General features: G+C 33.9%; 1 protein-coding gene across 1 annotated transcript; it reads right to left on the reverse strand.

Annotated features, from left to right (window-relative positions):
- Nucleotides 1-374: 374 nt before the first annotated feature.
- Nucleotides 375-3,041, reverse strand: LOC129003282 (uncharacterized). The gene is made up of 2 exons (XM_054431572.1): nt 2,657-3,041; nt 375-2,041 (listed from the first exon to the last, which is right to left on the reverse strand). The coding sequence occupies exons 1-2, from the start codon at nt 3,039-3,041 to the stop codon at nt 375-377; spliced, it is 2,052 nt and encodes a 683-aa protein (XP_054287547.1).
- Nucleotides 3,042-24,318: the final 21,277 nt, after the last annotated feature.

Here is a 24,318-nt window from a genome sequence, read left to right on the forward strand (position 1 = left end):
GGGGGATAGAAGACGAATTGGTGCCAACATCAAAATCCTGGAAAAAAAGAATTAATTAATAAATATATAAAAACTAAGGAAAACCCTTTGCTCTATATGATACGTATTGTCATGCTTGAGTGAACGAGAAATAAAAACAAGTAGCCAATAAAATATATATTTAAAATGTGTTGGATTGGGAAATGGAAAAATTATAATTATAAAAAAGAAACCATGTTGACTTGAGCAATAAAAACAATGTAATAAAAAAGTAAACAGAAAGAAAAAATAACATATGATAAATAAATATACACATGTTAAATGCAGATCAAGGGGGAAAAGTCTTGAACATACTGCCCGCCTTAAAGCCACAAAGGGCTTTAACAAAGAATCTTCTAGTCAAGTGGCAAAGGAAATACTTTTATTGCTGGACGGGTCAGGTGTCCTGAAGACGTCTTGAGGTCCACAACACGGACGATCCCATCCTTTCCAGGATGGATGCCCGTTATACGGGCAAGTGGCCAATTGAGTGGTGGAGAAGAATCGTGCACCAGAACTAGATCTCCTATCTTCAGGTTTTGAGAATTTTTACACCATTTTGAGCGTTGTTGCAACGTATGAATGTATTCCAAGCTCCATCGTTTCCAAAGTCGTTGATGGAAAGCCTGTACTAATTGCCAATGTTTAAGGCGATTTGTTGGCACATCCATGACGTGAGGCTCTGGAACGGATGCCAGTGATGTTCCAATGAGGAAGTGACCAGGAGTTAAAGTTGAAAGGTCAGCTGGGTCACTTGAGAGCGGAGTTAGTGGCCTGGAATTAAGCATGGCCTCAACTTGAGTGGTGAGTGTAATGAATTCTGAAAGAATGAGAACTGTGTCACCCATTACACGTCGTAGATGATGTTTGGCGCTCTTCACTGCACTTTCCCATAGTCCGCCTTGATAAGGAGCAGCAGGAGGATTGAAATGGAACTTGATTCCACGAGTAGCAGTGTAACGTTGAATGGTGTCTTGTGCTTGAGGAGTTGTGAGCTGAGGTTTAACCAGTTTACGAAGAACTGCGTCAGCACCGACGAAATTCGTGCCACAATCACAATAAATGTCCGCACAAAGTCCACGGCGGGAAACAAAGCGCGTTAGAGCTGCTAAGAATCCATCGGTGGTGAGATCTGTCACTACTTCGAGGTGGACAGCCTTGGTCACCATGCAAATGAAGATGCACAGATACACTTTTACGTGTTTTACAGATCGGAGATTTAAGTTCTTAATTGTGAATGGGCCGCAGTAGTCAATTCCTGTAGAGAGAAATGGCCGAGCAGGAGTGATTCTAGAGGAGGGTAGATCACCCATCAGCGGGGTGTTGTTGCGTGGTTTATTTCTGAAACACGTAACGCACTTGAATATACGTGAGCGAATTACGCTACGTGTACAAAGAATCCAGACGGATTGAGCGATCACGGCTTGAGTAAGTTGAGGTCCAGAGTGGAGATGTGTGATATGAAAATGGTCTATTAGCAGGTCAACAACATGATGCTTCCTAGGCAGCAGCAATGGATGTCGAACATCAGAAGGTAGTGATGAGTTGTTGAGGCGACCACCAACACGCAAAATTCCATCAGAGTCAAGAAATGGTTTCAATCGTTGAAGTCGGGTGGAGCAGTCATGCTTATTTTGGAGAGATGAAATTTCTTCTGCAAAGGTGGCTTGTTGAACATGATGAAAGATCTTGAGACGAGCTTTGGAGATTTCAGACGATGAGAGAGGACCACTGAGACGGTCATTTTGATGACGACAATTGTGAATGAAGCGGTTAAGAAGAGCGACAATGCGCTGGAGTTTGTTCCACGATGAGTAGGACGAAAGAAGTTCCCACTCTTTTTGAGGAGCTGATGTAAGAACAACTAAAGGTGTCTTCTTGATTTCTTCTGACGAAGAAAGGTCCTCAGGAATGAAGTGCGAGGTAGGCCAATGACAAGTGGGGAGCTTAAGCCAAGGAGGGCCTGTCCACCAGAGTGGATGGTTGACAAGTAGGGAAGCAGAAATTCCTCTTGACGCACAGTCTGCAGGATTATCAGTACTTGATATGTGTCACCAAGAGTCGATGGGAACAAGTTCTTGAGTTTGAGAAACCCTGTTGGCTACATATGTCTTGAGTTTGTAGGGTGGAGTCCGTAACCATGTCAAGACTATCGAGGAGTCACTCCATAGATACATATTTTTGATGGCAATTTTATCTGAGAAGAGAGAATGACAATGTGCTACTAATTGCGCGAGAAGATGAGCAGCACAAAGCTCAAGGCGAGGAAGAGTTACTCTTTTGAGAGGAGAGACACGAGTCTTTGAGATTATTGGGTGAATGATGGTGTCACCATTAGACATCTGACAGCGGAAATATACGACAGCAGCGTAGCCACTCTCTGACGCATCTGCGAAGCCATGTAATTCTACGGTGCATGACAGGGAAAACTGTAACGCTCGAGGAATAGAAATTTGAGATAAATATTGAGTATCGATTAGGAATGAATGCCATTTTTCGGCGAGGTTAGTGGGCAGGGGATCATCCCAGGATAAGCCTGTGGTCCATAGTAACTGCATAAAACATTTTGCTTGCATGATGCAGGGAGCGAGAAATCCACAAGGATCGTAGATTTTTGCTATGATGCTCAAGATCGAACGTTTTGATGGATGAGGGTCCATAGGGAAGTTAAGGTTGTAAGTGAAGCAGTCAGAGTGGGGAGACCAATGTAGGCCAAGTATTGTGAAATGTGGCTGTTCAGAATCTTGGAGAAAGACGGGAGTCTCAAGATGCTCCTTGGGGAAAGCTTGTAGAAGACGATCAGAGTTGGAGACCCATTTACGTAATTCAAATCCTCCTCTTCGTAACAGGTTGACCAATTGATCTTGAAGTTTCAAGGCCGTTTCCTCAGTATCCGCACCAGTGATGATGTCGTCAACGTAGGTTTGCGTTCTTAGTACTTGCGCTGCCTCGGGAAAGTAGTCACCTTCGTCGTCAGCGAGTTGGTGAAGAGTCTTTATTGCTAGGTAAGGAGAGCTATTCATACCATACGTCACGGTGTTCAGCTGGTAGGTAGTAAGAGGTTGAGAGGAAGTTTCACGCCAAAGGATGAGTTGAAATGTTCTATCGTCAGGATGTATTTGGATCTGTCGATACATTTGACGAATATCACAAGAAAAAACAATATTGTGTCTTCTAAAATGCATAAGTATGTCACAAATATTGGATTGGAGCTTGCGTCCAGTAAGCAGAATGTCATTGAGAGAAACCCCTGCGCTTGTTTTTGCACTAGCATCAAATACTGTTCGGAGTTTGGTTGTACTACTACTCTCTTTAAGAACCCCATGATGAGGGAGAAAGTAGTGTGAAGAGGGAAGAAGGGAATCTTGACATATGGTCATATGGTCAAGAGAGATGTAATCATCTATGAAGTCGTGGTAAAGCTGAGAGAAGCGGGGTTGGACTGCGAATTTTCGCTCGAGAGAGTGAAATCTGCGTTCAGCAAGCGGTTGAGACGCTCCAAGAGGGGGGTGAGCTTCCTTGAAGGGAAGACGAACGATGTATCGTCCTTCAGAGTCTCTGGTGTGCGTAGACTCGAAGTTTGCGTCGCAGAGTTCTTCTTCTTCAGTTTTATTTTGACAATTTGGAAGTTCTTCCTGAGTCCAGAATCGCTGAAGTGAGGAATGAAGGTCCACATCATTAGATGAATGAAGGGAGATGGTGTGACTGATTAAATTTGGTGTGGAATTTCTTGGTATTTCACAGGGTGCAGAACCCATCACGATGTATCCAAAATGAGTTCCTATTACGTGGGGCATATGTTGGCCAAGAGAGTAATTTTCATGAGTTAGTAACTTAGGGAAGAGAGAGCAACCAAGCACGATATCAATGCGTCCTGGCAGGTGAAATGATGGATCAGCTAGACAAAATCGTTTAGTGAGCGATAACACTTCCGGAGAGACTGGAACACGAGGTAAGTCTACAGTCAATTTGTCTAAAATGAGCATTGAATGTTGCGGAGATATGAGAAGTCCAGAAAGAGTTTCAAGATTGAGGTAAGTTTGCCCATTACTCTTAGCTGCATTTTGGCCAAGTCCAGAAAGTTGAACATTTGACTTGTAGCGTCGAGCGTTTAAAAGTTGAGCTGCTCGTTCAGTGATTAAGTCACACATGGAACCGGAGTCAAGTAAGGCACGGAACACATGAGATGTGCCTTGAACTGAAGTGACCTTTATCAAAAAAGTTCCCAAGAGTATAGTGGAGCTTTTAAAAGGTGGCTGAGAGTGATCTTGTGAAGTTGACGTCATTGAGGTTTGAGAAGGCTCATGTGGGTAATTCACATTTGCATTGACAGGCTTAAAATGATTTTGATCAACAAGAGGTGCAGGGAAATGTAACAAAGTGTGATGTTTCTTGTTACATGTACGACATGAAGTTTGTGAATGGCAATCTTTGAGGTTATGATGGCCTAGACAGGAGACACAGCGATGATTTTCTTTGACGAGGTTATGTCGCTCATGGGGAGATTTATTTTGGAACACACTGCAGGCATAGATCTTGTGTTCGTTTGTGTTACATGCAAAACACTGCCAATGAGTCGGTTTTTTAATGCCTGTTGAGTGAGATGACTGATGGGGGGAAGTGTGGGTCGTGGCCATAGCAACGTTTCTTGAGCGAAATTGTACTTGCTTTTGTGTAGTGTCTTTGGGTGCATGAGCAAAAGTGTTATTAATTTTATTCAGTGTGGGAGCGCTGTGTAGATTTGCATCCTCAGCCTGAGAGCATTCAGTGTTCAGATATTTTATTATATCTTTGACCTCGGGAAGTGAGTGAGAATTCGGCTGATTTTCGGTTGAAGACCGGAACATTTCAAGCTTTTTGCTTAAATCAGCATCCATCTTACGCAGGAGCAGTGCGGAGAGAAGGGGATTATTATTTGTAATGTCACATTCCAAAGCTTTTAAAGCTTGCGTGTGTTCAGTGAAACAATTTACAAAATGGCGAAGTCCTGTTATAGTAAATGCATTAATGGTAGGAAGGTCCAAAATGTGATTGAGGTGCAAAGATTGTAAGCGGCGTTCATTGTGATATCTATCACGGAGGAGATTATATGCAACCAAATAGTTAGCTTCAGTAAGATTCAAACTTTTGACTAAGTCGAGGGGTTCTCCGTTAAGTACACTTAAGAGGTACTGAAATTTCATGACACTGGAAAGCGATGCGTTGTGGTGTATTGTAGTATCAAACAAATTTATAAAACTTGTCCAAGTTAGTGGGTCACCGGAGAATTTTTGTAAATCCAATTTTGGAAGGCGTACTGCTTGCGAAATCGGTGTTTGGTGAAGAGAAACGGAAGAAGAGTCACTTAAGATAGCAGAATTTGAAGGTTCAGGATGGGACATTAAGAACTCAATAGTAGCCACGATATGAGAAAATAAACTTTCAATTTCATCCAGGTCTTGAGACAATGTCTCGTCAGAGATAGGATCCTCTTCTAAGATTAAAACCCGTTGCACATTGTTGTCGAATTCTTCTTTTCTTTTACGAATTTCATTTAAATGAGCATTTAGTTGTTTAATTTGAATAGGGGTGAGTTGTTCCGTTGAGGTAGAGTATTCATCAACAGTATCTTTAAGCTTATTAAAACGAGTTTTAATTAGAGATGTTGAGCGAGTGTATGTGGATGACTTAAAATCAGAAGTTTTAGGAGCCATTGTAGTAGTAGAACACAAAATTTACCAGCAGCACACACAATATAAAAAGGTCTTGAGTAAACACAAAATCTCAGTTTGAAGTCAAAACAATGAATTGTACATCAAAGATACAGATAATAAGTTTCTTTCAATAAAGTCTTTAACTAAAAGGAGGAATGTATAGTCTATTAAGTGCACAAAAAATTAATAAACTTGAGCTTGTTTGATTGATTGGCACCAAAAATATAGTATTAAAGTAAGTAAAGAGTTCATTTCATATCGTGATCTGAGTCCAAAAAGATTATAATCGGGTAAACTTCAAAAACAATAAATTAATAGTGGACTGTAAGGGAACTGAGTAGAACATTTAGATTATAAATGGGGTAATGTTAACAACTAATGAATATAGTTACCAGGTTTTCATCCGGCTCGAAGGACCAAATGTTGGATTGGGAAATGGAAAAATTATAATTATAAAAAAGAAACCATGTTGACTTGAGCAATAAAAACAATGTAATAAAAAAGTAAACAGAAAGAAAAAATAACATATGATAAATAAATATACACATGTTAAATTCAGATCAAGGGGGAAAAGTCTTGAACAAAATGTATATTTACTTAAAACTGTGTCTGTGTATAAAAGTAATCCACCAAATCCAAGGTTTGGTATCAATGTGTCAGAATCAAGTACAATAATCATTCCCAATTTACGAACATGACGTTCAAACACATTTAAAGCACAAAAAAATGAAAAAGATTTATGTCTCAAAAAGCGTTATAAACCCCTGCAAATAAATATAATAAGCTCGAGTTTCTAGTTTTATACGACAAATTCAATTGAAATGGCCAATCTCTGTTGCTTTAGCAGACGTTGTTCGTGTTTTATCACACCTGAGGGAGGTGCAGAACTCTACCTCCAGGCAATTAACTAAAATATGCATTGTATCTGTTTGTGGGATTCATTCACATTTTTTGGATGACCCAAGCTTCGTGGAGACAGGGGATTTAATAGATGGTGCATGTTTTAAATTCTTAAACCCATAATGAAATACTATCTTTGTCTAACAAAGTATTCAACATTATTTTTCCGACTTTATAAATTCTACTGTTGAAGAATAATCATTTCTATAACAACCAATAATAAATGTAGCTGATTTGACTCCCATTTTAGACATATTATAACAAAGTTGTTTCCGGGATTTAGATTAAAACATATTTAATTAACACTCAACTTACGTCCTCGTTTTTTCAACAATAATTAAATATTGCTGAGTTAACCCTTCAGGTTACAAACTGAAACCAGTCTGTTTTATAATTGTAAACCCTAAGTCAATAAATAGTGATAATTTTGGGTAGACATACAAGTGTTTGTCTAACTTAGATCACAAGTTGGATGACTAAGTTAAGTAGTCTGGTTTGTTGGTGAAGTTGATCACTAGTGGTGATCAAAGTTACAACAAGGAGTCAAATTAGTAGTCCAGAATAGTACCAGGTCTATGAATAAATTTGTTTAAAACTACAAATTAATAAATTTTTAGTAACTCATTTCATACATAATGTAGGTCGACAACACATATATTTAAAAACTACTGGACCTGTTGTATAAAATCCAGAAAAAAGAGGCTTTCTAAATACCTAAAAATAAGCTAAAAAGGGTTTTAAAGGTATGTGAGGAAGTTTCTTTTGTCTAGTCCTACTAAAAATACCAAAAATATTGAATACCCGTTCAGTTAGGTTTAGTACATCAAATGTCTGCAAAACGTGTATTGGAATATTTTCTTCACTTCCAAGAAAACATTTTAACCATTGTATAAGAAATAGAAATCTCTGCGTAAAATGTTACAAATCGTCCAATTAATTGCAAAATCCACCATGAAAAACTGTAAGTAAGGTTATTTCACTAAAATATCTATTTTATTTTTAATATTACGAACATAACAAAACAATGTTACTTCACATAAATAGGTACAGCCTTTTTAATCCATATATTGTAAGGAGTGCTTCAATTCAGATCGTTGATAATTAGATTACAGTCGGGACCACGTAAGTTTGCAGTTGAGGGAGGAGCCTATTTAACATATGGTTTTGAATGAACCAATGAGAACCGTGCTGTGTTGCCAAATCTAATAATGTCAGCTGATTTGAAAATATTGCTTAGTATATTTTAATTAGTCTTGTCAACGGGTGATGGGGCAACGTCGCACTAGCCTTGTCTTGTGATTGGCTGCCACCAACTGCAAACTTACGTGGTCCCGACTTTAGATGAATCTTCTTCTTCTTAATTCCATGTTAAGAAATTAGTTTATGTTTATATGTATTTCTAGAGCTACCCTTAAAATTTTGAAATGTAGCTAACTAATAAATTATAAACTTTTCCAATGACAAATTGTAATAAATACGTAATTTATTGTTTAACGTCTATGTTACATAAATATGGCATCCACATAGCATTCTGTAAACTATTTTACGACCGCTTAAGACTTCTAAACTCTGCCAACTTGGCTAGAATACAGCTTATACATTGTATATCCATTAAGCTAAAGTGGTAACAAATTGAACAGTTAGTGAACATTAAATATTAGTACACCATTCCTTCATCAAAATAATTCATTAATGTACAATTTAAAAGCTAAATCTTTAATACAAACCATACCTATTGAGGAAAAAAAGAAAGACTACTAGATTAAAGGGCTTGACACATTTCTGAATAACTTTACCCTCATTATGTGTTCAAATTTCACTTTAAAAATTTTTTATCTATCTAAAACCCCTGATTTATTCCTAAAACCTTTACTTATTTTTTTTAGACAAAATGATTATGTGTCAAGTTATGTAACAAACAAGATTGATGGAAAAATCTCAAACGAAATTGCTTATCTTTGAAGTTGTAAAAAAGGACAGTTATATCTAAGAACGAGCCTTCAAAGTATCAGTAATAATACGGTTTCTGGTGTCATACAGTATGAACTGGACCTTACAAAGAACTTGTATATCTTTGTAAAATGGCATTTTCACATGTATATTTTCCTGATTCACTATTTTATTGATGAACAAATAAGTAATTTGTCTCACAAATACTATTATTTAATTTAAAGAATTTATACATTGCTGAAAGATCAAGCTGATGAAACAACTAATTGTTAGCTATATGCTAGCTTAAAACTGTTTTGACCCACCAACTAAGTCCGAAACCAAACAAAAAGGTATAAAATAGGATTTTAGACTTTAGCGCATTCTGTGACTGGTTTATAATAGAATTATGCTCTTTCTTTTGTAAAGGAAATTGCAAAAACTGGTCCAAATAGAAGGGATGTCTACTTCAGTATCCAAGCGTCCGTGGTACAACCATACTGAATTTGGATTTATTCAAACAGCTGTTGACTTTAAGAATATAATCCAAAGTAAATTAATACGCTACAATTTTAATTTCTCAAAAAAAAAAAATAGAAACAAGTCAATATTTATTTCCTAAAGCTCAATATTAAACGTTTGAGATCTTGAATAAATTTAAGATTCAGTACCAGGAGACCGAGCTTTGCTAAGATTGAATTATACATTCAATTTATTAGATTTTACTGTAGTGTTGACTACCTGTATCAACAGTTTTTATTAACTGCAGCTATAAAAAGGTAATTACGATAATATGGGCACTTTCAAGGGCTGTAGGGCGAAAACTGGATTTTTCCAGCCTTGTGACCAACTCCAATCTATTTCTCGTTGCCAAATACCCAACAATAAACAAACATTTTAAAATCCTTGGACGAAAATAAAAGCTTATCCGTACACGCACTTGTTTTCGAGTGGAGAATATCTGTGTATCATAATAATTAATAATACTTTAGCGTGGTCACCAAAAGAGATTAACTAACACTCGTTACTATGACTCAAGATAGAGTTTTTTTTCTGGATCAAATTAGTTAAAATGAATAGGTTCCAATACCTTAATCTGCCTCGTGAGTTTATTTCATCCAGTTGGATTACGGATTTCAACTTTCTTGTTACGTCATCTTTGTGCCAGTAAATAAATACTTTTCGTAGCATATCCTACAGTAATAAAAGCATAACAGTGGCTTATTACTGTCAAAATAACCAATTAACTCTTAAGGCCCATGTTAAAATTCCAAAAGTATAAATTCACGTAGGGAAAAGCCCTGTGGTCCGAATTGTACCATTTCAGATTTATACCCTCCCATGGTTGGTTACTACTATGATTGTGCTAAATTTGGTGCAGATCGCTTCAGCTGTTCAGGAGGAGTATTTGTAAAACAAAAGCAGGAGTGTAGTATAAGAGCTTCGCTTCATTATGAAACCTCGTATGTATGTTGAAATAAAACAGACCCACAACAGAAAACAAAATTATCTTAATACAATAAAAAAAATTCAAATGGTGTCCATTTAATTTTTTAATTGAAATTGCCAATAAAATGGTTAATTTTACAAAATAATGTCTGAAATATTTTAATTTAGAGTTTTAAACTTCCTTTCAAACAACACAAAGCTCAAAAAGTTTGAATTTAAAAAAACTTAAATATAACGATATTTTTTATTGTATTAAGATTTTTTTCGACGTTGGGCTGTCCTACCTCAACATACAACATACCAAGTTTCATAATTATCGCATGAAAAAAAAATCTAAGATAAAAATATTTATGTGAAAAAATATGGTGGATATCTGATCAACGAAGTGAGTTTGGAAAAAATTGTATTCTATTTGTTTACTGAAAACCCCATTTTCTGGAGTTTGGCTGTTTACTTTCGGAACACTCTTTATACATATATATTACTAAATTATTTTCTTTTCTACATAAACACCTGAAAAATACCCAATAAATTTTTAAAGAGACTTTCATTTAACTTATAAAATAACTCATGTTATTTGAAACTCTAGTAACGAGTCACAATGTAAATCGTATTTTAAAATTCAAGTTAAATGCAACCGAATGAAAACACGACCATGAATAAATCTTATCTCTGGCGCCACTAAATAAACCAATTTCTCAATAGTGGTTTTAACATTTAAATTTTCAATTGTTAACTTTAAAGAAGCATTCTTAACATTTTATTCTGAAAGGCATTGCTGATTGAAAGGGAAGGCCCGTGCTTTGCCGTTTAGTTGAGTGATTGAGCAGGCACGGGCTGTGTCCCTAGGCTCCCAAGCCGCATTGTGGGCTTTTAGAGCGCTTTATTTCGTGAAGTGACGTGACGTCACAGTGGGTGATGAATCCACTTGGGTTGCTGTAGGACTTTGATTATCTTTAGTTCCTCCTCCCAGTTTAGTGTTCGAAAGCAAAGGTAGCTGGAAAATGTGTGCCAATAATATCAATAATTCTGATCAGGCACTTCAGAAATATTTCCAAGTCAAAAACTGTTTTAAATAGTAATGCCAAATTTCTAAAATGAATATCTACGAGAGCCAGTTTTACAAATCTTTTGTAAAACAAAGAGGAATTTTTTTAAAGCACTTATTTGGTAGTAAGAATCATCAACTTCAACTCATATAGTTATGCAGAGTAAATACAAGGAATTCATTTTTTGGAGGGAACCAAAAGTACTTTTTTTAAATATACATAACATAATATAAATGTTTAAAATATGGGTAGTTAAATATATTACTCTGAGTTGTAGCTTTGATCTATTAAAGAAGTTTTAATTTATTAAAGAACCCTTTCCCTTCACAAAATTGACAATGCCAAAAATACAGGCAATATAAAGACTATTATTATTACACCGATATTATTTATAATATCTGTACAATGAAGATTTTTATTTAGCCTCATGAATAGAGAAATTAATTCGCCCTTTAATTATCATTTCTTTCATTTAGTGCAATTTTTTAATTTCTTACGACTTTGAATGCTTACAAAGTACCCAACAATTTTCGTTTACGTTACGAATAAAAATGCATTATTATTACTTCAGATAAATTAATTGGATTTATTACTACAAATAAGATTTTCAGTTTTCCTGGAACAACTGCGGCATTCAGACATGGCTCAGAGCATTAGTTTAATTAGCAACCTTTTCAGGATTCAGATCATTAAAACCAACCAGAATATCACAGCTACGTGGTGGCGTTACATGTCACTTTTTTAATGGTATATATTTTGTTGATATATTTTAAATATACATAACTAATTATCTTCAGATGTTTAAAGAAATAATAACAGTACATTTTTGTTTGCTATTTTCTCATTTAAATATGTTGTTATTCAAACAATCTTTCATACAACAGGATTGATTGCCCGCATTGGCATCTGTTTGCGGGCTTCATTCAAAATTAAGTGGATATTCAAACTTGTAGATAAAAAAGTTATATATTTAAACACCATGAAATAATACATATAATTTTACTAATAACTGTTAAAAACGTTTAAGGAATAAGACGATTATTTTATTCATTGTCACAAAATATTTAACATATTATTGATGCATAATATTAACATACCCAGCCATATGTATGCGTAGATCGAGTAATTTATAATGCAATATAGTAAATTCAAATAAACATCCAAACGCAAACAAGAGAATGACACTAACCTATTCTAATTTTGAATGAATATTATAATGATTCATACTTGATAAATGATAGTCTTATCTTATACTTTATACATGATAGTCAATATACATATCAAAATATAATTAACACAAACATATTAATGTTTGTAAGTTTATCGGTTAGCATTAATAATTAATATATTAGAGGACATGATGGTGCAAATATATCTATCTATATACTGTACTTAGATATACTATATACTGTAATTATTTAATACGCAAGCAGGTTTTTTGTGACAATTACTCCTCCGAAACTACTGAACCGATTGACATGTTTTTGGTGTCATTGAAAAGTGCATAACGTGAAGTTGTGCAGGACACTTTTTTAGGAAAATAATTAGAGAGTGAGGCCCTGGGACCCTTTAAAGTTTCGTATTTCTCCATAAGATTAACATGGGAAACAAAAATTGTAATGGAACTCCAGCTGTTGTCAGAAATTAAAAGTGAGAAGAAGAACATATGTTGATTGTAAACAGACACTAAGTTTGCTAATTTAACAGTTTGCTACAAACATATTCTGACTTGGTTGTAATGAAATATTTACCATTTGAATTTGAGTTGGCGTAAATATTACAGTGGAAAAAAAGCGAGAGAGCCTGGATAATTTTATATACTAAAAAGAAAACTGAATGAACACTGTGCTGGATTTCTTAACAATCATTGACAGAGCCGATTTGCAAACTATTGAAACATAAGAAAGTCATATAACACCACCAAGGAGAAGAAATAGAAATAATATATTTTAACAATTATATTCGTTATTATGGACAGCCTAATGCGGATATGAGTAAGGCTATTTGTAAGAAAAAACTAAAAAACAAGATCAGATTTGAACAATGTTAAGATATTTACAAGAAATGTTGATTATATCGATCTGTTATGTACATCTTGAGTATTTCCATAATCTTTGAGTCGAATGTTTTAAAGTCATCAGAAATTATTACTGTTATTCGTTTTAAAATAACGCCTGTAGTACTTAGCAATTGCTCGAATTCAAGCAACCGGTACAATAGTATATATTATGGCCACAAATAATTCACCAACAGTACATAAATTAATACATGGTACGAGTAATTACGCTATATAGTAGCTTAAAATGAAAGAGCTAATCAATTTGATGAAATTCTTACTGAACATTGTATAATTTTTGGAAGTTAATAACTACGTCAAAGGCATTAGGCCTTATCACAAAATGTGTTAGGTCCAAGCGTGGTTTTATCATATATTACCGTACTATTCTATTGGCACCGATATTTTTAACAGACATTTTTTACGCAAATCCTTATGCAATCTTTTTTGGCTTTAGTACCACGGATATACTTGAAATATAAATAAAAAACCTTTTAATTTTTATTTATTTTTGGAAACTTCCTTAGGTTATACACATTAAAATAGTCAAGGTCGTTACGAAAGTAGTTGTTGTTCATGCTTTATCACCCTTGAGGGAGGTATAGAACCCTGCATAGAGGTAATTAACCGAAATACGCATTGGCATCTGTTTGCGGGCTTCATTCAAAATTAAGTGGATATTCAAACTTGTAGATAAAAAAGTTATATATTTAAACAGTACTTTAATTCTTTAGGATGTAAAATTAAATTTAATGGTTTACAAAAATAATGACAGACTAATAAAAACTAATTAAATATAGACCTAATAAGTTTTCTTTGGAAAAGTTAAAACTATTCAAGGCGAGAGCTATTAGTCCTTAAAATTATTAAGGGGGAGTGAGCTCGTCTAGTGGTAGAGCGTTGGACTTCGGTCCCTGAGGTCCCGGGTTCAAATCCCACCAAATCATCAATGGATTTTATCTAAATGATTATGCCGCAACCCCTAGGTCAAGGCTGAAGTAATGTGAAAAACAATCCTGGGCTCGTGCCTAGCGTTCCAGAACAAATACGAATAATTTTAACTTTTTTATAATCTATGAAAACATAACTAATTGAACAGTGACTTGTGAGGGACTCTTAACACTGAATACTTTGATGTTATCATTAAAGTATTTAGTGTTAAAAGTTGTGATTGGCGATGGTTAGTAACATTTCCAAATCAAAGTACAGTGAGATACAATGATCGTAATGTAAGTGTCTCCTAATGTTAACTTAAAGCTTTTCTGCGAAAATGTATGTGGGATTTGAAACGTTTTTGGAGTCATCTAAACATTGTTTTGGCGAATGTGCAAACTTTTGAACAAATGCGGGGTTAAAATGGCCTATCTACTTGTGTTACTAATATTTCCGTAATAATTAGTAACTCCTAATATACTTGAGATTATAATATCCTTCTTATGTCACGATTGATGCCTATCGCAATTTATACACCTTTCAAATTATTGTGTTTTTAATAATTGTGTTCAAAATATTTTTATTAGGCAATACTTACGTTTCTGTATTATTCGTCACCATTATCTAAGTTTTGAACATACGTGTGGTTTTCACTGTTTCACCTTGATGTTCTTAAACTTGCCATCCGTTATTTGTTTCATTTCGTTAATGTACAACGTACAGTCAATCTCGTTTATCGAATTACAACAATTACTTGTACTTTCACTTTATATGCAGATGACACATCTACTCTTTTAAAAATAAGAGCTAAGTGAACTAATATTAACTTTTTGACAGCACAAATAAAAATATATTAAATGGTTTGAGAGCCAAGTCTGAAATTAAATAAATTTAAAACTTTTTGATTTAAGTTAAGAAACAAATCGACAGAGACAACATTATTCAATACAAAAATTAAATTGTAAAAATTCATCTCCAAAGGAAGTTTAAAACGTTTAGTTGGTCTGACCACTTTCGCCATGTAAATATAAAATTAAGGTCAGCAAGATATTCATTGAATGTACTAACTAAAGTCACGCTGATTGAAATTTGTTTGACGGGATATGAATTATATTTTCACGTCTTTTTAGCTTATGAGTTTAATTTATTGGGTAACTCTGCAGAGGCCATTAAAAGTGTTTACTAGCCAAAAGTCCATTCTCACTACTATTTTCACCTGAAGTCGAAAATTAGCTGTACCTTATTTTAATATTGTCATCTCTTTATAATATGTTTCAAATAACAAATTATGTTCATTCAAGTCCTTTAAATGGAAAAATTAAATAGTACATAGCTATCAAACAAACAATTAGTGAAAACAATTGTTTATGCAAAATTCGGAAACACAATTTATAACTGGACCTCTTTACGTGAGATAGAAAATTCAATTTACCTAATTGATACAGAACTATATCAAAATCAAATTTTACTTTCAAACTGGTAGAGACTTTGAGAAATTCATACTTTTTCAAAGATAACTTTTAAGCTTAACACTCTTTAGCAGAACTTATACTAAGGAACGTAGAAATAAAATAACTATGTACCAACTCTGTAATTACTTTGAAATAATTATTGTATCAGGCATTGTGTATTATAAATTTTTGCAAAATAAAATGTCTATTTTTTTATTTAATGAGGGAAAGATATGGACTGTGCGTACTAAGCTATAATAAGTATTTATTTACTAACAACATATGAATATGGACACTATTTAATTGACCCTCATGTAACAATGCTGTTTTCTAACCTGTATTACAACTTAGATGATTAAGCTAAGTGGTTAGGTTGGTCGGCGGGGAAAGTGATGTTAGGCTAAACTCCATGCTGTAGCGATGAGTCGAATTAGTAGTCACACAGCTAGAGGATTTTAAATGTATAACTGTTGTGACTACTTAATAATTAAGTTTTCATTACTAACTTGTTCGATCTTACTGCAGTAACGAAATAAAGACTTGTAGCTTCCACAAACTAGTAAAATTATATTGGTTCATGATCTAGTGATAAAAATAAGTATATAAATAGAGTTTAGAGTTAGAGTTTAGTATCTCGAATTAAAAAAAAACTCAGATTTTTTATGGGTTGTTATTTTAAGTTTATAATTGAGATTCAACATAAATGTTTTTTGATTGTAAACAAGATATTTTACTAAACTTATCTCTATATCGTTAAATATCTTTATAAAATATAAACTACACCAATGACAAATAAATTACTATGTATAAAAAAGTCAAATTATCAAAATATCTAATCCACACTTAAGGATAGACATCTAATAACATTCCAGCGAATACTTTAGACCCATAAGATGTCTAAGCACCGCCAACTTGGCTTGAGTACAACTGATAACATTGGCAATTCATTACACCAATAAACATCTAGTGAACTAAATCCAGATGTAATAAAATAAACAATTACTTAGTGACTTAGTGGGTTATTTCAATTAAAGGTTTGTGTAGTATTTTTATGGAAAACATGACCATTATGGAAAACGTCATTCCTAAGCCAAATTACTTAAGCGTTTCTGATAAAAAACTACATATTTTTTTAAGTTAAATTATATTTTTATAAATTTCTACACGTAACTGATAGACTATCAATTTAAAAACTGGCCACTTCATTACGATGACCAAATATGTTTTATTAGGTTTTATATGAGATAAATTTTATAAAAAATCTTGAATGATGTTATTTGTCATTGAAGTTATAAGAGGGAAAGAACTGTTTCATCAGAGCACGAAGCTTCTAAGTATCCGTGATGATACGGTATCGGGTGAGTAAGTAACAAACTGGACCTTAACAAGTAACTTGATCCAGTAGCTTTGTTGTTTGCTGTTTATAAAATGAAATTTGCGCGTTGGAATTCGAACACGTATCATTTTCTACCATACTGAGAGAGTGATAAATGTGATTTTAAAATTGCAAATAAGCTTAAAATACTGATTATTAGTTTGATTATGACGATTTTTACTTTACTAATTGAATCATAAACAACAACAAAGTCTAAGGCTGTGTGCATCAGTCTTAATCTAAACAAGAATAATGTGTATCGTTGTAATAAACGTGGTTTAGGTAACAGTCGTTAAAAATATTGTATATTAGTGTTGATTTTCTAGATTACGTTAGATTTAATGAATGAGTACCCTTAATCTGGCACGTGATTAAATTCTATCTCGTTGGATTAGGGGTTTTAAGCTCTCGTTGTGACATTGTTATACCAGTACGTAAATACCTTTTCATCAACCATAAAAAATATTTATACAATAGTATATTTCACTCTTTTATTGAAGGATATAATTATTGCCATAACCTAGTTTCAGTAAAATTTCAAGAAGTTCTACGAATAATGCTCCGAAATTAGGAGTCTGACATTACATTGCATTATATCAGCAACCGGCCAACTGCCATAGCATTTTTATAGTCAGAGATAATATAACTTCTGGAGCCAAAGACGAGTTACACATGGATATTTATCACCCTATATAGCTGACAACGTAATTCCATCATAATTTTGTGTATCTCATCTGATAAAATAGTTGTAAGCCTGGATATCATTATTGTGGTTAAGTTCTTGTCGTAACATAATTAATGGAAAATGGGTTAATGGGGGGGGGAATGGGGGGGTGAACAGAAAACCTGTGGTGCTTAAATAATCTTACATATTTTCGAATAGTAATCTTTTATGTGAAATGTACAATTCCGCGCCTTGCCATGTGTACCTAAGTGATTTCACAATCTAATGTTTCAAGCAAGAAAGAGTACAGTCCTCTTAATGATATGCAATATTCTCTTAATGACTTAATGAGGCCCCTCCGAGATGTTTTGAATTGAGCTGGTGACTCTCCTAAGCTTGGCAGTTTTTGTTTACCGTTTTACACGGTTTTTTCCCCTTACACACAGTCGCTAAAATTTGTGATTAAATTATTTTTGGAGGCTAAAGAGATATTTAAGTAGTACAAAGCCTGCTATGTTGAAAGAACTTATTACCATTCAAAAAAAAATTTAGTTTATTAAAAAGCATTTTCCTGTGAACAAATCGTCTCCAATTTATTCCTACTGCAAACCAAATAAGATTATAACATGAACATTATTGTTTCACCCAATTTACCTAGTTCGCAGAAAATTCAGTCTGAATGGAATTAAACATTGTAAACTGTCCGTTATCCGATAAAATATCAATTCTCGCCCAGTAAATGAAGCAACGTCACGTTCAGTAGCATAATAGCTATTTACATTACAAGTGTAGTAAGAGCGTTTTTACATCACGCAGGTGAAAGTTGTGCAACGAGCGAAGCGAGTTGCATAATTTACCTAAGTGATGTAAACACGCTCTTGCGTAACGTGTAACGTACAAGATTTTACCTGACCCGACAATATACAGGAGGTTACGAACAATATTTTTCATTACCCATTTCACTCATCTTATAACAGTAAGGTTCATTTACAAACAAAAGCTAGGTTAGGAAAGTCCTTCAAAACATAACAATAAAATTCAAGCACACAGCTGATTTCTAGCGTTAAACGTCGTTGGCTCCATAGAGTTATATTTTTTAAGTTATCCACTCAATGTTATTTAAATGGGTTTCATTACATCACCGAGTGAGTTTTTTGATACTTTACATCACTCGAGAAGTAAGGAAGTTGTATACATCACGCTTAGGATAGGGAAGTTTAACATGGCGGGTTAGGTAAATAGTTATTAAACTTACCTCCGAACAACAAACGGGTAGCTGTATTTATTTTTTTACAAAACGAGCGGGCTATTTTTCTGGCGTTGCTTTGATTCGTCGTTTAAATTCCATTGAAGTCACTCCTTGGGTCAGCCATGTAATTATGTGGTTGAAACACCGACGATTTTTCATGAGGAAAAGTAACCATTACAATCCATCAGTGCCAATTACAAACATTACAAGTTATCATTACAACATTACAAGTTATCAGGTGTGCCATCCTAAATCACCGATCAGACGAAGCAGCACTCACCTTGATTAGGGAGCTTTATTTTCTTTTAAAAAAGATTGTTGTTCCTGCAATATTCTTTTTTATTTTGATTCATATAACTTTCCACTTGACAAATATCTGAAGATATCCTATTTTATATTATTTCAGTTTTCCTGTAATGAAAAATCTATAACAGTTAACATTTTCATAGTGGTGGTATTATTAAATAAAGCAAATATTGACAGTAAAAGTATTAACATGTTAGTTTTTGAAGGTATCATATACAAGATATACTATAAATAGAACAGTAAGAGAAGAGGCCAAAGTAAATTACCTAAACAACGTATATTCGAACTTAAATGGTATCTGGACACTACCTTTATTTCGGCTAAATTAGTCAGTTGGAAATAAAAAATTTAAAAAACTTATATATATATATCGTGTAGGCGTTGCGTAAAAGATTGTTTTAATATTATTAATAAAACTCGTTTGCAAAAGAATTATACCATAATAACGAACGATAAACAATATACTTTCCAATTCTGTTGGTCTTTGATTATAAATAAAAGCAAAAAGTTTGATTTTGTCTTTTAGAAGAACAACGAAATTTAATTAAAGGAAAATGATATCGAAGATTATAATTAGAGTGATTCAAAGTAAAACCAAACACTCCTTTGTTAAAATAATCTCTTTGACTAACTACAGCTTAAACGTTAGGGACAAATTTAAAAACACCCGTATTAGTTTTTCCCTCCTGTCATAGTAAATGTGGTTTCCATTTATGTTTTATATAAAATACTAACAACATTACAGAATAAACTAAAATGTATTTAGCTAGCATATTTATTAAGCCAAAGTCAGTTTCTAGTTAGCTTTAAAAGTAGGGTGATCGTATAGGCCTAAATCCAACAAATCATACATTTTTGAGAAAAAACTAAAGCACGGTTTACTCGATACAAGATTTAACTAACTGTTTTGCTACTTTCCCCCCTTGAACGTAGCCCTGGCTCTATCTCCCTTAAAGTACGTACCACCTTGATTTTGTCCCAGCATTTACGCCTTTGCTATTTCATATCAACCGGTCAGCAATATGTTTGCCGTGTCAAACCTGAGACTGTAAACGCAAACTAAAGAAACTACATACTTTGGGACACAATCTTTGGGAACAACTTATAAGTTATTATATCACACTCCCGAATGGTCACACTTAAAATGGTCTGAAAAAATACGAAGGTTATTTTTTATATGTACTTAAAAAGTGCCACTAATGTGTATTCAAATTTATCTTAGGTTTTGCAGTCGCAGATTTATTGAGTGTGGTGTTGTTATGTTAGTCTATTGGGGAAGTGAGCTGGTCTAGTGGTCAAGCCAGAGGTCCCGGGTTCAAATCCCACCAATCATCGATGGATTTGCATGTATTTGTTAATGCAGCAACCCTCTAGGACTGGCCAGAAGTAATGTGTTGAGCAGTTCCGGACTAGAACCTAGCGTCCTAGGATCTAAAGGGTGGGTCAGTATAAAATATAAATAAAATAAAAGTTAGGTTAGTTTATAATGTCACAGTCTATAAACCAGGGTGATTTGAAATCTGACTTAAACCATGTAATAAGAATCAGAGATTAGACTCGTGTTCCATACAGGTAAAGATGGTCGTGGTGCAAGGGTGGTGTAAGGGTGGCTGTTTAGGGGTGTGAGGCCGCAAGGGGGAGAGGGTGTAAACGTGGCAGACTTACGTTCAGTGTTTACCGGGTCGTCAACCAGCTAACGTGTCAGTGGTGTTAACTTTCCAGCAGAATACATCACGTGAGTTTTATATAAGTTTTATGACTATATGAGTGATATGAGTTTTGTATGACTTAATGTTTTGACAGAGGGTTTAACAATAGATTCCCTTTGTATAATACTGTGTAATGATTTTCATAAATCATATTTCTCACAGTGATAAGATAATAGTTTTCGTTAAGTATTTAAAATGGTTCACAATAGTCATGTCTTTGTGTTTCTTTAATACAAAGATAAAAAAAAACACATCTCAATAATGATAAATAAAATTAATGTAGTCTTCAATTTATTTACAAACACAAGCCAGTATATAAACAAGTTGAATAAGATCGTGTTCAAAAACAGTAGATATTTTCGATTTAGTATTATATTGAAACTTTGCACTAGAGTATGTACAAACATACCTTTATTTATAAACTTTACTAGCAGAATAACCGCCCTTCGTACGGGGTTGGCGTATAAGTATGAAATTCTTATTGCAGTGTTATACTCGTGCTTTAGGTTTGCAATGGAGGAGAAGACGGTTTGAGATAATTGGGTTCTTTAAATTAACGGTTTGCTATATAACACATCTGCGATAGCCATAATGTCCTACCACTGCCCCTACACAATAGAAAAAAATTAACTATCAAACATTCGCACAATATCACAAATTATTTATTAAGTTAAAACTTAAATATAACTGTAAAATATCCAAATTTGACAGTTCTCTTTTAACCCAGTAACCTTGTTATAAAAATCAGGGTCCACCTTGCATGAAATGGGGTAGTAGGTTTCTTTTTTTATGTTGTTTGTAATAGTGCCGAGTTGCTAAATCCAAATTTTCGACCTCGGCGACCTTCCGGATCACCTCCAAAAAGCTTAAAAATCGGCGGAATTTCGTACTATTTTTACGTTTGTCCGATTTTGACCCTGAAGCATCACTTTTACATTAAGAACAACCATAGCTATTTTTAAAGTACATTAAACTACATATCATTTAAGGCCAAAATGGCTATTACTGGCCTTATAGTTTTCAAGATATGACTCCGCAAACAACGGCTAAAATTACCAAATTTTGAATTTTTTTAAAGTTTATCTAACGTTAACCCTAAAGTATAACTTTATCATTATTTTTCATTAAAACAACCGTAATAACTTTAAAACTAAATTAAATTACTCACAATTTAAGACCAAAATTGTGATTATAGGCCTAACACATTAAGAGATATGCCTCTTCAAGGTTCATATAATCTTCCATAAATGTTTGTACTTTAAGATTCAAGTTATACAATTTGGTAAAATTGTATAAAAGAACCATAATAAGAATGTAAACAAATGTCATGTCCGGGTGTTTGGACGGACATGACCATAGAACAGGTGCTCATTTGCCTAATGAAAAGCTATGTAGGTTTCACTTGGAACCGTGGTATAGCTGACACTGTGCTCATCCGATGGACAGTAGGAATGATATAATTTATCTGTAGAATTTAAGTTCTGAGGTTGAGGAGTAGGCCTACTGAAATGTAAGGCACATACAACTGAGTAGTATGTAGAAATGAGACCCTCACGATGAGTCACTCGAGTTGAAGCGAATACAGAGAAGCTGTGTGACTGGTTACTTTTTCACCCTCCCTAATACTGATGTTATAATGTTCTTAAGCAGTGGAATTGTTGGACGGAAACTGTCAAATGTCATATAGCTAGAGATATTGGCAATGAAGCGATGTTGAGAGTTTTATGAGAAAAATATGAATAAGTCAGATACAAAAGGAAGAATAAAGTTGAATATTTTCTTCTGATGATAATACTCTGACTGTTGGCAATATAAAGGTGACTATTGACCCCCCCCCCCCCACACTGTTTCACAGGCTATGCGTGCTTAAATAGTCGGATGAAGAATTAAAGCACTTCTTTACACATGGATTTTCACCATTACCCTTGTCTCAATTGAATGAAAAACTAAATTATAGATCACACATCACACAATTATAGTTAGTCACACAAGTCAATCTTCAACTGATACCCCTACAGAACGAGTTCATGTCCAAGGGTACAAGGATCATCTAATCACAGACACAGTCGCCTTCAGTGTTCTCCAACCTGCTCCCGCGGTGATACAATTAAATAAATACCGTTCGTCACAGGCCTGTGTTCTATTCCCGAGAACCATTTTTTTGTAACAATGTACGTGTGTGTTTATGTTGAAAGATACAATAGATTTATTTCCATAAAAATAATTTTAAAGACAATCTCTTGAGGTGAAATAAATTAGTTTATTTCTTGACAAAATTTAATAGCTTGAAACTTAAAATAAAAGCATTTAGGGGAGATTTTATGAACCTTGAAGAGGCATATCTCTCAATGTGTTAGGCCTATAATCACCATTTTGGTCTTAAATTGTGAGTAATTTAATGTAGTTTTAAAGTAATTATGGTTGTTTTAATGAAAAATAATTAGAAAGTTATGCTTTAGGGTTAACGCAACGGCTAACGTTTGCCAAACTTATAAAATCTAAACTTTGTAATTTTTAGCCGTTGTTTGCGGAGTCATATCTTGAAAACTATTAGGCCTGTAATAACCATTTTGGTCTTAAATGATAGGTAATTTAATGTACTTTAAAAATGGTTACGGTTGTTCTGTATGAAAAAGTGATGCTTCAGGGTCCAAATCAGACAAATGTAAAAATAGTACGAAATTCCGCAGCTTTTTAAGCTTTTTGGAGGTGATCCGGAAGGTCGCCGAGGTCGAAAATTTGGATTTAGCAACTCGGCACTATTACAAACAACATAAAAAAAAGAAACCTACTACCCCATTTCATGCAAGGTAAAATGCGTTAGGTTACTGGGTTATTTGTGTATCACAGCTTTTTGTGGCTTGGTTCATAAGCAGTTCAGCCCAATCCGACCAGTAGTTAATGCGTGTTTGAACTGCAAACAAACAAACAAACACTTTCAAATTTATAATATTATTAATATAAGATTATTAAATATTTTTTCTTTGTAAACCATTGTACCATTTGTACTATAATTTGTCTGTAACATAGCTTTCCTTTAAGCTTTTCCATGTTAATCTCAAAAAATTATATATATTTTTTTAAATATATTAATCGATTGAGTCACAAAATACTTCAATCAAGTTAAAAAAAGACTGATTTAGGTTCAATTCCTTATTTAGTATGATCTAATCCAGTTTTTATGATTTTTCAAACAAACTAACGTGTAGTTGTTTATTGAAATTAACAAGGCAAATCTTATCAAGATTCGATTTACACAGTTAGAAAGGAAAGTTGCAATTTGATTTGTTAATAGATTTTATGGATTTAAATTATATCTCCAATCACATAAATTCATTTTCCACCCAAATTGTTTTTCTTGTAAACCTCATTGATAATACTAGTTACAATATGAAATTGTTTTATCATGAATTCCAGTATTCACAAGCATATTACAAGAGATTACACGAAAACTAGAAAGTTAAAACTTAATATTAAGTTTTGAAAGCAGCACTCAATTTATGCTTTCCTTACAAACAACATTATAATACAGTTCTA

This window comes from Macrosteles quadrilineatus, unplaced genomic scaffold, assembly GCF_028750875.1.
Source record: "Macrosteles quadrilineatus isolate MER2022 unplaced genomic scaffold, UCM_ALF_1.0 Scaffold_9__3_contigs__length_116548681, whole genome shotgun sequence".
NCBI lineage: Eukaryota > Metazoa > Arthropoda > Insecta > Hemiptera > Cicadellidae > Macrosteles > Macrosteles quadrilineatus.